The sequence below is a fragment of the Anoplopoma fimbria genome, chromosome 20 (assembly GCF_027596085.1).
Source record: "Anoplopoma fimbria isolate UVic2021 breed Golden Eagle Sablefish chromosome 20, Afim_UVic_2022, whole genome shotgun sequence".
Lineage (NCBI taxonomy): Eukaryota > Metazoa > Chordata > Actinopteri > Perciformes > Anoplopomatidae > Anoplopoma > Anoplopoma fimbria.
The window spans coordinates 1098785-1116679 of record NC_072468.1 but is presented as its reverse complement, the minus strand read 5'-3'; the positions used below and the strand labels follow the sequence as shown (position 1 = coordinate 1116679).

At 40.6% G+C, this 17895-nt stretch overlaps 1 protein-coding gene across 1 annotated transcript; it reads left to right on the top strand.

Annotated features, from left to right (window-relative positions):
* Nucleotides 1–1129: 1129 nt before the first annotated feature.
* On the top strand, nt 1130–17055 carry ankrd28b (ankyrin repeat domain 28b). Its single transcript, XM_054620860.1, has 28 exons — nt 1130–1343; nt 5594–5677; nt 6227–6305; nt 7033–7103; nt 7211–7411; nt 8572–8659; nt 8897–9039; nt 9240–9452; nt 9904–9982; nt 10093–10207; nt 10424–10506; nt 10707–10770; nt 10899–10967; nt 11061–11201; nt 11382–11493; nt 11609–11635; nt 11918–11992; nt 12087–12288; nt 12543–12630; nt 12713–12830; nt 13144–13363; nt 13689–13776; nt 13871–13954; nt 14075–14220; nt 14357–14439; nt 14576–14658; nt 14825–14916; nt 15454–17055. Exons 1-28 carry the CDS (start codon nt 1317–1319, stop codon nt 15735–15737), a joined length of 3159 nt encoding a protein of 1052 aa, XP_054476835.1. The 5' UTR covers nt 1130–1316; the 3' UTR covers nt 15738–17055.
* Nucleotides 17056–17895: the final 840 nt, after the last annotated feature.

Genomic DNA, 17895 nt, shown 5'->3' with positions numbered 1-17895 from the left:
AGTGTTGCAGCAGCTCAACTACACAGACACAGACAATAAATACACATACTATACAACTACACAGACAATAAATACACATACTATACAACTACACAGACAATAAATACACATACTATACAACTACACAGACAATAAATACACATACTATACTATATACAACTACACATACAATAAATACACATACTATACAACTACACAGACAATAAATACACATACTATACAACTACACAGACAATAAATACACATACTATACAACTACACAGACAATAAATACACATACTATACAACTACACAGACAATAAATACACATACTATACAACTACACAGACAATAAATACACATACTATACAACTACACAGACAATAAATACACATACTATACAACTACACAGACACAGACAATAAATACGCTTGTGAAACAATTATTATGGATCCAAACATATGACCTACCCTACCCAGCTCCTATTTCAACATGATAAGGGGGGGAAGAGGAAGAACACTGCAGTGTATAAGAGTTGGAGCATTTAGAATTGCTGCTTAAAAATAAACATATGGGACTACAAGGCGTGAAGAGTATTGCCTCTTCAGTTAATATCTGCAGACAATTTAAAAACGGGTTTTGCTGGCTTCCATGGGGCTTAATAATGGTGTAGCATACTTTTAGTGTCAGCATGGCATGTCTAAGAGAATACTGTTAATACAACACTGTCTCCCAGTGGCTCCACTATATTTGCATATATATATATATATATATATATATATATATATATATATATATATATATATATATATATATATATATATATATATATATATATATATATACATGCTTCTCTCCGTTTGTACAACTTCAAGATGAGTCAGTGTGTGTAAATAGAATAATAAACAGCTGTTGGGTGATACATTTATTTAAAAGTATGCATAATAATGTTATTTAATTGCATTGCATTTCCAATCGTTCGTTATTAAAATATCTTCTGCTTTTATTATGACAAGAGCGCCGACGGCACAGCTCAATATTGAACACTGTGCGTCTGTCACTGAGCGCTGCTAGAGTGACCAATCAGAGACGCTCTTACTAGGAGGTACGGCGCGGCCGACCAATAGGAACGCGTCTTGTTGGGAGGCGAGCTATGGTGGCGGCAACGCTATGGAGTTTCCGCTACTCCTCCGCTTCCATGCCATCAGGTTAGGAAGCTAGCAGGAGAGCTAAGCTAGCGTCACGTTAGGCCTCTGACGAGATCAAACGCTGCTATTCGGAAAGGAGACACATATCCCTTTATGAATCTGCATGAGAACAATTAACATCCCAGAAATATGGTGGTTCTCAAAATTCGAGACCAGGTAAGTGATCATTGGCTGAAGTTTAGGCTACTGCTGGTTAGCTAACGTTAGCTGTTAGCTAGCAGCAGCTTCTCCAGCTATTCTCATTTCCCTTAAACGCTTCAGGTGAATCCAGCTGATGCATTGTCCCGTATGCTGTGAGACGTAGGGGACAGTGCTGCTGGCTAGCCAAAGTGTTGGATGTCTTAGGGCAAATAATAATAAAGAGCCATCACATTTACACTGAGACACATGCTCAGCATCCATCTAATGAGACAGTGTGTTTATCTCAGCAATTAGCCGGAGCCTGCGTGAAATGCTACTAGCTACCCAGTTGGGAAGTGACTAGTTAGCATGTTGTGACTAGACACTGCACCACTGGGCTGGATGTGGGTTCATAAAGGCCACTAGGTTACATATATGTGATGTGATTACCATAACAACCAAAGCTATCTGTTGATTGTTCTGTTACTGTGACAACTGGACGTTTTTGACATCTGTGCTAGTAGCCTCCTCAGCTGGAGAGGTTTTATTGTATGAGACTGGATAACATGTATCTTTAATTCTAAATGTTGAAATGCAACCATCTGTGAGAGGCGTTGTGCCCTGCTCAGTTGGATGGTTTTCTTCACCTTTCATTTCTAGTGCGTGTTTCCCTAAGTGTTAAAGCATTAGATAAGTTTTGCCCTTGATCCCAAGCCTGTAGTGTTGATCCACTTGTAAGTACTGCTGATAATTGAACCGTTCATATTGCTATTTAGGAAGAAGTCCTTTACCAAATGTATTTATTGTTACTGTATGAGTGGGATACATGCAGGAAACTGGTTATACTAAATGTATGATGTGAATATTAGACATACATCCTGTAACTATATTGAACACTTGCCACCTACTTGTGAAGACATGAAAAGCCTTCTCTTATCATTTCAGGGCTGTCTGTTTTGAACATGCCTACTATTCTTGGAGCATATGTACGTGCGTGTGCATTTGTGTTTGTGTGTGTGTGTGTGTGTGTGTGTGTGTGTGTGTGTGTGTGTGTGTGTCTGTGTGTCTGTGTGTCTGTGTGTGTGTGTGTGTGTGTGTTGAATGATCGTGTACCTGGTCTCATGTGAGCTGGTGGAGTTGCCAAAGAGCTGTCTCCATGGTGATGGTATTAACTAGGCTGGCTTGTATGAGGAAAGGAGGTGCACAGTCGTGTAGTCAGAGAAGCATAGAAAATCTCCTACACCAGTCGTGCAGGACTGGAGAACTGAAAACGGCAAAATGTAGATTTGTCTTTCCTTTTCTGTGGGGGATATACAGAAATCGTCAAATTGAAACAAGTCCCTGTTTGTTACCCTGACTTTATCCCCTGTAACTCTAAGCACGATTGCACCCTGCAGATATTCATGGGCATGAATGAGAGGATTGTCTTACGTTTTAAAAAACAGAATTTAAGCTACTTGATTACTAGATGTTAATGATAATCTTTGTTTTGTTTATTCTAGCTACTTATTGAGCATGAATTTGACGGCTGAAATGCATCATGTGGCTCAAATTTGTACAAGGCCATAACTATCTTTCCTGCTGCTCTCAATATACTTCTATAGCGAGTAATCTTACTCTTGCCACCACGTATACCTTGAATTATCCAAAATCAAGTGTTCACAGTAGATTAGTATTTCATCAAAAATAGTAGTGCTCACAATGTTTGACTTGCAGCAGAAAAGTTGAGTATATTTCATACAGTACAACTTATCTCTGTCTGCTGAAGGTGAAAGTGTTTGGTCTCATGCTTGACAGTCACAAAGTGTGAATGATACTGCATAACAATGTGTTTGTGAGCCATTGAAACACATTAGAAGGCAGACTGTACAAAAAGACTAGTCGGATCCAGACACTGTTGGTTCTATTTGATAGGGCTTGTTAAGTATGTGGCTCAACCTATGCCGTATCAACCAGAGGTCTTTTGTACATTAAGTCTTATGAGCTACATGGCTGCACATTAGCTAATTAGCTAACTGGGGTAGCTCGGTCGGTTAAATTAGGAAGGAAGGATTAATGAACAAATGTTCTCTGTAAACTACATCAGTCTAATTGTACGCAGAAAGAAATCCAGCTCCATCCACCTAAGATGTGTTTAAGGCAGACACAGGTAACACAAGACAATACAGGTTTTAACTACAGCCAAACATTAGGTGGTTTTAATACTTGCTGGTGGTTTTAATACTTGCTCACTTGGAACGTTTTGTGACAGGACCCTTCCAGCTAGTTCATCTTGCATATTGTTTTGGATGCACTGGTGGATATTGCTCATTCAAAGATTAAGATTGCTCACATGTAATGTAAAAGCTTGATAATAGCTCACTTGACACACAATTAATATTGCTTAATTGCCGACTTACATTTGAAAACATTTTAACTGCCATTGTTGCAGCTGTAAACTTGCATTTGTGGCTCATTTGTTTTTAAAACATGATTAAAGTCAGAGAAGAGTTAAGTTTATATGAAAGCCAGGAATGTTCCATCTGGGTCTTTGATGGGTAACCAGTTGCAGCTTCTGGAAGGGATCCCCTGCCCTGACTGTTCTCCCCATCCATGCCAGCCTCCTCCCGCTGACAGTGGAAAACTGCCTCATCAAAGACTGGTGTTATGGTGGATCAGAAAGGGGTCGGCAGCGGTGTTGAGCTGGCAAACATTACACATTAGCACACTTAATTACAGTTTGTGACTGTTGATAGGGGCATTGATTTCAGCAGTGTTCCCAAATCAATTCGTCACGTCATAGAGATGCAACACTGGTTAGTAACAAAAACAATCACAAGCAAACATTTGACAAAGCGTACTGGAGAATTAAAAGAGCACTTGAATCGTGACAATCATTTGCCAACTAGGTGATTGATTTTTGTTCCAAGCTGTCAAACGTAAACCAGAAAGTGGTTATGCTAAATTGATTCCCCTTGGGATTCAACCTTGTCATTTATGATGTGGCAAAATGGTGTATTATGAACAAGTGAGGGATTTATACTAGCTGGTGGTAAAAGTTGACATTTTTTATTTTTATTTTCTGATATTGAAGCTATTGCTTGAGGTTGTGTTATGCTGACAGTTGTTGTGAAGATGTGGGCAACTACATGGACTGGATGTTGTGGACGCTCTGTCAAGGGTGAAGTCTACTATGTTGATTTCACATTTCAGACTCAGAAGTAAGTAAGAGATATAATAGCCTTGTCTTACAGGAAGTGTTGGCAAAAAAAAACCCAGTGTCAGAATCAGTTACTTCAGCTTCCTGCCCAGGGGTAAATATCACAATACATTTTTAATATGGTTTCACTCTTAAATGTGTTTTTTAGGCACAAATATAAAAAATGGCTCAAAATGGAACTAAGGAAAATATTATGGTTTATACAATATTTTACTGAAATAGCACAGCTCAAGTTTTGTTAAAAACACACAGACAGTAGTAAGTTTCTTTAGTACACACCCTTAGAAGGGTGGGGCCAACTTTGCTACTTTCTAAGAAGCCAGGACCGGATTGGTATGATCCATGAGAGTCATACTTCACAAAGAACTCCAACAAGTTTCTGCTTCACTTCAGTTTGACTTTGGATGTCTGTTTGACTTTCACCGTCTTATCTTCTGGTTGTCATGTGGATGTGATGAACCAGATCATCTGTCGACGTTTCCTTTTTTTCGCCTCTGAGTGTTTTGGAGATGCTGACAGCACATCAGTGATTCGGAGCACAGTGATCGGACTTGTAGTCATTCAGATATTGTGATGATTCTCTCTGTGCTGTGTTTTGTTTGCCAGCTGCCACTAAACACAGAACAGAATTAGAAAGAGGCTGCTCAGCATTTGTCTGTATCCATCCTGACAGTCTGCCTTTATCATCCTCTGATTTGTGGAGTCATCGTTTTGTTAAATGTACATTTAAATGTCTGTACCGAACTGTGCTTGTATCTTTTTATAACCGTTGCTATGCACCAGTCTGTGCCTATTTAAAGGATTTTTAACAACAATATATAGGGACTTTTTAAACATGGTTTAAAGACTCTGAGCAAATGAGCCGCGTGTGTGTTGTGGTGCTTGATGACGAGGATTCTGAAGTCTCTCAATGGCCTAAGGTCTCCAAGGTCAAAAAGGTTTCCTCAAATTTAACTAATGTTGACGTTTCTTGTCTCACAAACAAGGTTTCCCCTTCAGGCCATTGGTCTGTGAAAGTCTGAAATAGTGTTGCATGTCAGCCAGAAAACTCTTCAGTTGATTTTGACACAGTCTCTCTCTTTTACAGCCTGCTTTGCTGAAAGCTATTTTCAATGTGGATCCAGATGAAGTACGCTCACTCATATTCAAGAAAGAGGATGTGAATGCACAGGTAATCCCAACCGGCTTTCACTAATCGCTGCATCTGTTTCCTCATAGTATTGTTATATTTTAAAAATCGGCAACACAGAATTTATAAACCTCTTGTGTAGAAATGTCCTTGGCCTCAAATAACTCTTTCAGATTTTCTTTTTGTTAGAACAAAAAGCACATAGATTGTTTTTACAGTTCCCACTGCATGATCTGGTTCTGCTTATTTATTGCATTCCTCAACTCAACTGTTTTAGTGGGGGTATTTGTTTCAAAATAAAACTGGTTTGTACTAGCTTGTGTTTCACTGGAAGCCTCTTCAAGTTATTGAATTTTGTGTTTAACCAACTTTTTTTTGTTGTTGCCATGAATGGTGATTGTGCTTCAACATTTAATGGTTATTTCTCCCTTCTGGCATTGTCACAGAGAAACTGTGGTTTTAATGTCACAACAGATCAGGACCAAATCAACTTGTATAAACTAAAGAAGAAACCAAAGATGAAGACTCCTAAATGTAAACCGTTTTGTTTCTATATAGCCCTTTTAATGTCTTTCTTTTCACTTACTACAGGACAATGAGAAGCGGACTCCATTGCATGCTGCTTCTTATCTTGGTGATGCAGAAATTATAGAGCTGCTGATTCTTTCAGGTATGTTTTTCAAAAGAGGATTTATGTACAGAAGCTGTTTAAGTCAAGCAGCCATATGCATTTCTGTCATTCTTGTAGTGTAGAGCATTTAGAGGCCAGTATTCAGAAATTGGAACCTTTCATTCCCAACATTAATGTCACATATCAAGCAATCTAGCAGAATGGTTTAGGAAACGGATATCGGGCTCATGTAAGAATATAGAAATGTGTTTATCAGGAAAGATTATCTAGGAAATGGCCTGAGTTAGCATAAATTATATAATTGGTGTCAAAATTTGAGCTTGTTAAATTAATGATATATATATATATAACCAATATGGCTAAATTGATTGCACCAATTTGGGAAGGATGGTACTTCATTAGGTTTAAACCTTTGAAAAACCCTTTGGCCAAAGTTATCATCACCTTTATTCTCTGTGTACATGAAGGTCTCGACATACTGGTTTCTCCATTCTGTGGTAAATGATCGTCAGCATTAACCTGTCTGAGAGTGTAATGACATATTTCAAATGCCAATGTTGCCAGATGGTGCATCTGCATTCAATATTGTAGAATACCTCTACACGCACCCTTTACAGTCTGCTCTTTTCTAACGATTATGCAGATGGAGATATTACTAAACAGAACTGTCAAAAAGGCGTTAGCCATTTTGTTGTAATGTTTCAATAGCGGTCATGTAACCGTGTGACCTTAAGCAATCTAACAGCCGGCGTCCTCTGACTTTTAGGTGCCAGAGTAAATGCCAAAGATAACAAGTGGCTCACTCCTCTGCACCGGGCCGTGGCCTCCTGCAGTGAGGTATGTGAATGTTCCTCTGATTGTGTATAACACACACTGTTGCACAATGTTTAAAAAAAATCTAAACGGCGTGGAATTTAAACCCGACATGTGATGACTTCTTGCAGGAGGCTGTTCAAGTGTTGCTGAAACACTCTGCAGACGTAAACGCCCGAGACAAGAACTGGCAGACGCCGCTACACATCGCCGCAGCAAATAAAGCTGTCCGCTGCGCCGAGGCCCTTGTCCCACTGCTCAGCAATGTGAATGTGTCGGATAGAGCCGGCCGGACTGCGCTGCACCACGCAGCCTTCAGCGGGCATCTAGAGGTAATATTAAGCCCAGAGTATGGTTTGGTTCAGCTGTGTTAAAAGAAGTACTTTGATATCTTTAGTTTTGATGTAGTCATACCTTAATGGATTGACCTTAATGGCCACTTGAATATGAATTGCAATAAGAAACAATACATGTATTAACTTAAAGGGTCGGTGCTGACTCTGTGGCAGTTTGTCCGGTCTTTGTTGTGTTTTTAAAAGTATAACCACTTCAGTACTGATCATATTGACACAGCACACTCAGATGGGTTTGTCTGGCTGTTAGTATAAGCTCCTGATCTTCTCCTCTTACTGAGAGGAAGTGTCTGCTTGCCTCATAAATGTGTAAACACAATGGCTTTGCAATACAGAACAACTGAACAATGGCCATGTTTTTTGCCCGTTTAAGAAGTGTGAAGTGAAACAACCAACATCCCCATATAGCCCCTCCCTTACCATAGCCATAACTGTGGTATCCACAACAAATCCTTTTCTTTATTATATGGATGGCTATTTATGAAAAATATACATTTCAAAACAAATTGGAGTAAGTTATTTGTACCCATTTGTGCACATGTGGTGGCCTATTCTCACACTCCAATTTAGACGAATAACTTAACTGAGCTTCTGTTGTATTGGTGTATGGTTGAGTTTTGATAAGGTGATAAAAATCAGCTTTTGTATCTGGGAGTTGTTTGCTCAAAAGCTGTTTCAACAACAGTTTGGTTATGCAGCAATACCCCAATAAAACCTTCAACAAACGCAGATGTGAGGACATGCAGTTGTAGCCTATGTTCAAATTGACAACAACCTATGCAGTCTTTAGCTCAAGTACACTGTTGGAATTGAAAGTTTCATGCTTTTCTTCTCCTTGTACTGTTGATGTTCCTGTGTTGTGTGTATGCAAAAGGTCAAAACGTCTTTCAACCTTTGTTTGCTCAGCAATTAAAACGATAATTTATAGCCTTGTGGAAGCTCATGTAATTCATGAGATTAGATGAAATCAAAGTAAACTGTATGTGATGTAGTCCAGAGTATTAAAGCATTAAACTCTGTACACAATGGTTATATGAGTTGCCAAACTGACTGAAAGGCAGCAGAATAAGTATTGTTCAGGCTGTAACTTCCCGTGACATTTTTCCTGACTGCTCTTTTTCCTCTGTTGCTGCTGTTAGATGGTGAGGCTCCTGCTCTCCAGAGGAGCAAACATCAATGCCTTTGACAAGAGGGACCGCCGTGCAATCCACTGGGCAGCCTACATGGGTAATAAATGAAACGCAGGGATTTTCACATCACATTATTCATTTTCTATATAACGTGAGGAGTTCATCATATCTTATGGTAAAGGAAAGTCTCCAGGACTTCATTGAAAATACTTCTACTTTCAAAGGCATCAGAATTATTTCAAAATGTTTGATGTTTAAATTAATACTCTATGTTCTGATATGACCAAATTGATGGCATATTCATGTAATGAAATCATTCTCTTTTTGTCATCAGGACACATAGAGGTGGTGAAGCTGCTGGCATCTCACGGAGCCGAGGTGGCCTGCAAAGATAAGAAATCGTATACCCCCCTACATGCGGCAGCCTCCAGTGGAATGATCACTGTTGTCAAATACCTCCTGGACTTGGGGGTGGATGTAAGTTCCACCCACAAGCTTATTGTCACTACACTGCAAACACTGTAAGATCTTAGGATCTGTTCAGGAGAGAACCGACATTTAACTTATCCACTGCTTCTGATCTGGATAATGACTCGACAAATTTTTGCTGTTTGTAAAAAGAGTGACCGCGTCTTGATGGTGTCATGACGACTTTCCCGTTTTATGTTGATGTCTAGATCAATGAGCCCAACGCGTATGGCAACACACCCCTCCACGTGGCGTGCTACAACGGGCAGGACGTGGTGGTGAATGAGCTGATTGAGTGCGGCGCTAACGTAAACCAAGTGAACGAGAAGGGCTTCGCACCTCTCCATTTCACCGCTGCTTCCCGACATGGGGCACTCTGTCTGGAGCTCCTTGTGTGCAATGGGGCTGATGTCAACATCAAGGTGAGTAAAAAGCCAAAATGTTGCCTTTCTTCATTTCAGAACTGATAACTTGGAAATACATTTCTCAATGTGACCTGAGAAAGCTGTTACTTAATAACTGGCACTCCTTTTCCAGATATAGAGCTTAGGGATGGGCTGATGGCTGACAGTCATCGACCACTGAGCCCAACATCGTGATTCAAAAATAATAATGATATCGATGTGACTATTAACTGTCAAAACAAAGAATATTTGTGACTATGAGTCAGTGTTTAAACATTTGTTGCTTGTGTGTGTCTTAATCCAAGTCTTTATTTGTAGTTATGTTGTTACACTACAACTTGATCATGTCAGACAGGCAGTTTTCTAACTCTCTTTAGTTTTTTTGGAGCTCAGTTTTGGGAATAGACTCTATAACTGAAAGCTGTAATGATCTATATTGTGATACAACCATGTTTTTGTTTCCCTCCAGAGTAAAGATGGTAAGACTCCCCTCCACATGACAGCCATCCACGGGAGGTTTTCTAGGTCTCAAGCAATCATTGAGAATGGTGAGCTCCTCTAAAAAATTCAGCAGCGCTGACTCTATTTCTCACGCTGGACTGTAAAACCAGAACTGCCTCTCAGCTTAAAACCGGCTAACTGCTTTTTTTTTCTGAAGGTGCTGAGATTGACTGTGAAGATAAGAACGGAAATACTCCGCTGCACATTGCAGCTCGATACGGACACGAGCTCCTCATCAACACCCTCATCACCAACAGAGCTGACACGGCTAAGTAAGTGAGCCCGTCTGCCCTTTTACAGCAACAGTTACAACTTTACACCTTGAAGAAGAGTTGAACGTTAAGACCTTTCGAAAGCATTGATGTACTGTCTGTTATGTAACTAATGGAGATTATTCTGCACTATTTAAAGTACTTTCCTACCCTTAGTTTAGCACTTGCTATATTTGGTTGATACTGAGTAAACCAACAAGACTGTGTCACTTTCAGGCGAGGGGTTCATGGTATGTTCCCACTTCATTTGGCTGCTCTCAGTGGATTCTCTGACTGCTGCCGAAAGCTCCTGTCTTCAGGTGAGCAACTCCGTATTCATGTTGTCTGGCTACCCACAATAGTAGTCAACTAGTCAGAGTAAAAAGTCTTCTTATTGAATGGGTCAGTTATTGGAGTTGTATAAGTCTAAATCTGAATTTTTAAACTGCTAAACATCTGTACTGTAAAACCTCATATACAGTTTGCAGGATCTTGTTTATAATCCATTACTCCGATACAGGTTTTGATATTGATACACCTGATGACTTCGGAAGGACCTGTTTACATGCTGCAGCTGCTGGAGGGTGAGTACAGGACAGCTAAATAGTAAAAGCTAAAATAAGCTAAATAATAGTGTTAGAATGTAGATCATGACCAAAACAAAAATACTATTTATCAGTTTATTATCTTATGAATCTCTCTCACATCTCAGAAACCTGGAATGTCTCAATCTTCTTCTGAACACGGGGGCAGACTTTAATAGAAAGGACAGCTTCGGCAGGTTTGTAGCATTTAATAATGGATCAAGAGTTTGTTCTCTCCTAGTTTCCTGGTTAAATTTGAACAGGGAACTGATCTATATTTGCTTTTCCAGGACCCCTCTGCACTATGCTGCTGCCAACTGTAACTACCAGTGCCTGTTTGCTCTGGTGGGCTCCGGGGCCAGCGTCAATGACCTAGATGAGCGGGGCTGCACTCCTCTCCACTACGCCGCTGCCTCTGACACAGATGGAAAGTCAGTAACGCTTTTGAAATTCAGTTTTCTTAAAGGCGGGAGGCGGGTTGTTATGTTTGAGGGGTTTTCTTGAACAAAAGATCAGTTGCATTATTGGTTATGCTAAGTAACAGTTGAGAAAAAAAAAAAAAAAAAAAAAAAGATGATGTTTCCCTGACAGCCTCTTTGTTGTGTCTGCAGGTGCCTGGAATATTTACTGCGAAATGATGCAAATCCAGGGATCCGAGACAATCAGGGCTACAATGCTGTGCACTACGCCTCGGCGTATGGACATCGCCTCTGTCTGGAGCTGGTGAGAACTTCACTCCAGCATACACGATGCATAATATCAGCATCTCCGTATTTCTATATTTCAATATACCGTAGTCATTATTTCATTGATTGGTGCTTCTCCCACTCTCACACAGATTGCAAGTGAAACCCCTCTAGATGTGGTGAGTTTAATTTGTGCTTATCTTCCTACTTTACTTCTTCTCTTATTGCTTGGTCTTTTTTGTGAAGGACATTTTACAATGTCTGACGAAGATCTGTTAGTTTTAAATGTTGCTCCGTTAAATTTAATTTGTTGGAAGCTATCGGTACATTGTGCGGATATATTTTTTCCTGAATTTTGCCTTCAGAGTAGGCCATGCCATTCATATCTGTTGATCTGAGCTTTACAGATAAGCAAGTGTTTATATCTGAAGTAGATTCTAACTACTACCTGGTTTGTTCAGCTAATGGAAACCTCAGGGACAGACATCCTGAATGACTCCGATGTCAGAGCCCCCGTCAGCCCGCTGCACCTCGCTGTGAGTAATGTGTATTATCTTTGTCCTAATCATGGCACTATCCTCGATCTCATATGAATTATTTTAACTAATTCATGGTAAATTATTCATTCAGGCATACCACGGTCACCACCATGCCATGGAGGTTCTGGTGCAGTCTCTGCTGGACCTGGATGTGAGAAACAGCCAAGGGCGCACACCTCTCGACCTGGCTGCCTTTAAGGGCCACGTAGAGTGTGTGGACGTCCTAATCAACCAAGGAGCCTCCATCCTGGTCAAAGACTTCACCTTGAAGCGAACCCCCATCCATGCTGCAGGTATGGACCTGGACTTGGTGGCTCATGAATCTACCTACATCTGAATATGTATATATAACAATATAATGTAACATATTGGGTATTGTGTTTACTGCACCTTTATTTGCTGGGATTGTTTGTGGTGTGGATTTGTTTTAGTTCCGTTTTTTAATTTGTAAAGCCCCTTGTAATATTGTTTTAAAATGTGCCAGATAAATAAAGTTTATTAGTATTATTATCGGTATGCTAATAGCGTTTTCCTTCTTTCCCTGCAGCAACTAATGGTCATTCAGAATGTTTGCGTTTGCTGATCGGAAATGCTGATCTAAAAAGTGCAGTAGACATTCAAGATGGGAATGGACAGTGAGTAAAAATTTGTTTGTGATTTTCTTCCCCCACCGATGATCTTAAGAAGTTGCTGAAATGATTGTCTGTTATCTCTTAGAACCCCCTTGATGCTGTCGGTCCTGAGTGGACACACAGATTGTGTGTATTCTCTGCTAAATAAGGGAGCCAATGTAGAAGCCAAAGACAAGTGGGGAAGGACAGCCCTTCATAGAGGAGTAAGGAGATCTTACCATTCCTACACACACTGACACTGTATATGTACTTCGGGAAACCTTTTTTTCTCTACCCAAAATGTTGTTTTTGTTTTAATATTATTGTAAACATGTTTAAGATGCTGCCAGACATGTTATAGATATACAAATAGGATTTTCTTTAAATTGTAAACTCAGATTTTAGATTTGGGCATCGCAGACCTGCCTATTTGTCTGTGGAAGGAGTAATAATATTTGTCAACTCTCAAATCATGTGAACTGCATAAGCATTCAGGATATCAGTCAAACACTAACATCCACTGTTTTCTGTGTGCAGGCGGTGACCGGTCACGAGGAATGTGTGGAGGCCTTGCTTCAGCACAGCGCCAACTTCCTGGTGCGAGATTGTAAAGGGCGCACGCCAGTCCACCTGTCGGCAGCATGTGGACACATTGGGGTACTGGGAGGCCTGCTGCATGCTGCCCAATCAGTGGAAACACTCCCTGTCTTAACAGACAACCAAGGCTACACCCCACTGCACTGGGCCTGCTACAATGGTACAGAGTCGATGGTTTGAAAACCTGCCCTAAAAAAATACAATCAATGTAGTTATGGAAATGTATATTTTATGTTTAGTAATGTACGCTCTTAAACGCGGGCAAGCTGCCAAGAAAGTAAGAAAGAGCACTTAAGCAAGTATAGATTTAAAATCGGCATGGACAGTCAATCACTTTTCATGTTCGTTCTTTATGCAGTTCTTTCATGCAATTTCCTCATGCAACCAAAGGCGCAATGTTGATGAGGAGAAATGTTTTAAGAGAGCCCTGATAGTGAGCCCCTCGGGGATGAAGGCTGACCTGGTTAACGCTTTCTCGTCTGCAGGTCACGATACGTGCGTGGAGGTTTTGCTGGAACAGGAGATTTTTCACAAGGCCGAAGGCAGCTCTTTCAGCCCCCTCCACTGTGCTGTGTAAGATCTCGAGCCGTCCTCTGTTTCATTCAATGCATGCGAGGACAAACCTCTTATGGATGAAATAATAATTGTGCCCCTTTGTCTTCTTTAGAATCCATGACAACGAAGGTGCCGCTGAGATGCTGATAGACACTTTGGGCCCTGCCATTGTCAATGCCAACGACAGTAAAAGCAGGTATACACAATCATATAAAGACAAGAGTTATTTTTTTATCTATAACTAACAGCTCACATAATGACTAGGATGACTATATGATAAAAAAAAATGAGCCTTGTTCCGATGATATTGTTGCAGGACTCCACTACATGCAGCAGCCTTCACTGACCATGTGGAGTGTCTCCAGCTGCTGCTGAGCCACAACGCTCAGGTCAACAGTGTTGATGCTGCAGGGAAAACCCCGCTCATGATGGCTGCTGAAAATGGCCAGACCAACGCTGTTGGTAAGACGGATTCTCTTCTTTATTACAGTATTCTATACTGTGAAATACTGGACTGTTAAATACGTCTCTGGGATGTAATAATCAGTGCTGCGTTCAATGACCTTGAATTTGTTTGTTCCTGCTTTCTCCTTGTTAGAACTACTGGTGAGCAGTGCAAAAGCAGACCTCACTCTGCAGGATGCTGTGAAGAACACTGCACTTCATCTCGCCTGCAGTAAGGTTTGTATTGCCGTATGGTGCCACTATTCTGACATTCTACAGCAGCAAATATACAGTTTGTTCCTGCAAGTATGTGTTGGAAGCTATTCCCTGTGATGATTTTTGATATTTATCTAATGGACCTTTTTTCCCACAGGGACATGAAACCAGTGCCTTGTTGATATTGGAGAAGATTACAGACAGAAACCTCATAAATGCCACTAACGCCGCCTTACAGACGTATGTATCTCTTGTATCACATTAAGGTCTTGTCTCTTGCTGAGCGATGGAATGGAGTGTTGGAGTGTGGGTGAATTACTGTGGGGATTTGAATTAGTAATGTAAAGATACAAATGGTAAATTATTGACTTTCCTGTCGGTGCATCCATCTTTTATGTTTTTCAAGGCCTCTGCACGTGGCTGCAAGAAATGGTTTAACAGTGGTGGTGCAAGAGCTGCTTGCAAAGGGAGCCAGCGTACTTGCAGTCGATGAAAACGGTAAATTCACAATGTTATTTTTCTATTACTATATACCAGCACCTCTCATATATTTGGGGCTTTTTAAAGTACATCAGGAAGCCCCATCTAAACATCAATACTGGACACAGCATTATCAGTAATTATGAAAAATCCCACTAAAAATGGCTATTGGGCTGCTTTTATTTTCCAGTTTCAATTAGTACACAACATTGTAACTTCTTGTTAACCTTTTAAACCATGGGCCTAATGTTGTGCATAATTTTCACTTCTGAAACATGGCTTTTAACCATACTGTACACAAATCACAAAGGGGTTAAAACAGGAGCAGCACTTTATGGCCTGACAACAAGCAATTAAAACATGCCTCTTACAGATTTTTTCAATCAACTTAATGAGAAACTATCAGACTTGTTATGGTTTTACCTCAAATATATCTGATAAGCCATGTTATTACTGCTTAATCATTTAACTTAATCATCTACACCAATGCTAGAAACTGAAACTGTGTATTTATATTATATAGTATGTAACATTGGTATACTGTCATTGTTCCAGGTTACACACCCGCCTTGGCTTGTGCCCCCAACAAAGATGTGGCTGACTGCCTAGCCCTCATCCTGGCCACCATGATGCCTGTGTCCCCCTGCGCCCCGGCACCCACCCTCCCTTTCAGTGCCATTAACCACTACACCACCAGCCCCTCCAAGAGCGTCACCTTCGACAGCCTGCCTGTCTTGCGCGACGAGCACAGCTCCTACTGCAGCTTCAACAACATCAGCCACCACGACGGGCTCTACAAGGATGAGGAGCTGAATGACTCGGACTCAGAGACTTACTGAGGGACAGGAGGGAGTGATAAATGCATAAACACACACACTGTGTCTTAAAAATCACCCACCGCCAGCTTGGGAGGGCAGAAGAAGAAAGAAAAGCCCCCACAGGAGCCTTAAGAGTTCCCCCCCCTCCCCCCCCCCCCCACGCCCACACCCACACCGGAGAGAGGGAAGAGGTGCAGCATGTTGGCCCACACTCATCCCGACCTCATCCAGCACCAGGTGACCTTCAGCTGATACTGGACCTCAGTAACCGCTGCTTTACCAACCTTGACTTTTTGAGTGCTAAAAACTGCGCTTGTTGGGTGGACAGCGACTTTTGTACGGCAATAACATGCTGAAGAAGGATGGAAGCACTTCACAGAGAGCTAAACCGACAGGGACCAAAAAGCATGGATGCATTTTAACCCAGTTTTAACTGTGTAAATGAGATTGAGAATTTGCGGGTTTATTGGTTAGCAGGGGGTGGTTTCATTTTGGGGATTTCTTGATGAGTTTGAGAAGGTTGATGTCTGCACACTACATCCGTGAGAATGCAATTGTCCCTCAAGTCTGTTACTCATACAGGCAGAAAATCATTTATTTTTTGAGATCAAAAATTTTAATAAACCCATGTTCATGTCTTAAACTCTTTATCCTCGAGGAAGAAATCTGATTTAGGGACCCGAGTAATTTAAGAAACATTTGATATGTGCGCCATGTTATTTTTAAGTTGATCAACCTTACCTTTGTATATTGACCTGTCCATTGCGGTTTAGTCTTTCAAGAATAAATTATTTGTGTAATTTCAGTTCCTATTTATGTGTTCATTTTGTGCCTTCATTAGTTACTGAGAAATGATGAGTTTGTTGAGGCAGCTGTGAAAGTACAGTGATGCGCACTAGGTAAGTAATAAAACATTTCTATGAAGCACTGATCCTGTACTGAGGTATCTGAGGCTCAGCTTTGTGAGAAAAAAACACTGTAAACCAATGATAGGACAGCGTTTGATTTTCTTTTGTTTGAATGATATTCTTTGCTCTTATATTAGTCAATGTTTGTTGACAGGTTTTGCTTGCTTTAACTTCAAAAAAAAGAAACCACTTGATCCTACCATGATTCAAATCTTCCCTTTTCTGTCTGACATGCTTTTAACTGGAAAAATGTACAATACATTTGCTAGCTTCTTTAGAAATAGAAAATATGTTCTTTTTCTATTCTTTGCTTTTTTTTTGAAGAGGGATGAAACTAGCATGTATATAGAAATTATGACTGAATTCAACGCTCCGATGAATTCTTTCAGTACTGAGATTGCTGTATATTTTATGAGTAATAAAGAAATGAGTTATTTAATAACGAACATGAGTCTTCTTATGAAGTGTTGCCTTTTATTTTGTTGATAATGTGACACATTTGAAGCAGTTTTACATTCATACATTTTCCCAAGTTAAAGTAGGAAAAGTATAGGTGTAAATAATAAAATGAATGATCGCTTAATTCCATTTAGCTGCTTCAGTTATAGAGTGCTGGTATTCACATGGGCTCATTTCAACACCATCATGTACTTCCATCATAGAAACTTTCAACAGTTGAATAGGTGGCTAACCTAAATAAAATGTTTATTACAGATTTATGAATAGAAAAACTTCAAATCTTCAGGTTACCAGCTTTCAGATGATGTAGCCTCTACCAATTGGCATTTACTATTTACCTGCTATCTCCCCTAAAAAAGGACCAGAACGGGTCAAGGGTGGGATGAGTAGAAGAGGTTAAATGTGTGAGTAAATGTTCAGTTCATTTGTCTCTGCACCATATTCTTGAACAATAAACTGGACTGGACTAATCATTCAAATGCACTTTATAAAAAGGGTCAGAGCAGACTCTATCTGCTGAGGAGACTGAGGTCTTCAGGAGTGCAGGGAGACCTCCTGAGGACCTTTTTCAACTCTGTGGTGGCATCAGCCATCTTTTATGCAGTGGTCTGCTGGAGCAGCAGCATCTCAGCAGCCGACAAGAAGAGACTGAACAAGCTTGTCAGGAAGGCCAGCAGTGTGCTGGGGTGTCCATTGGATACGGTGGAGGTGGTGGGAGACAGGAGGGTGATGGCCAAGCTATCATCCCTGATGAACAACACCTCCCCCCATGCAGGACACCCTGGCAGCTCTGTGCAGCTCCTTCAGCCACC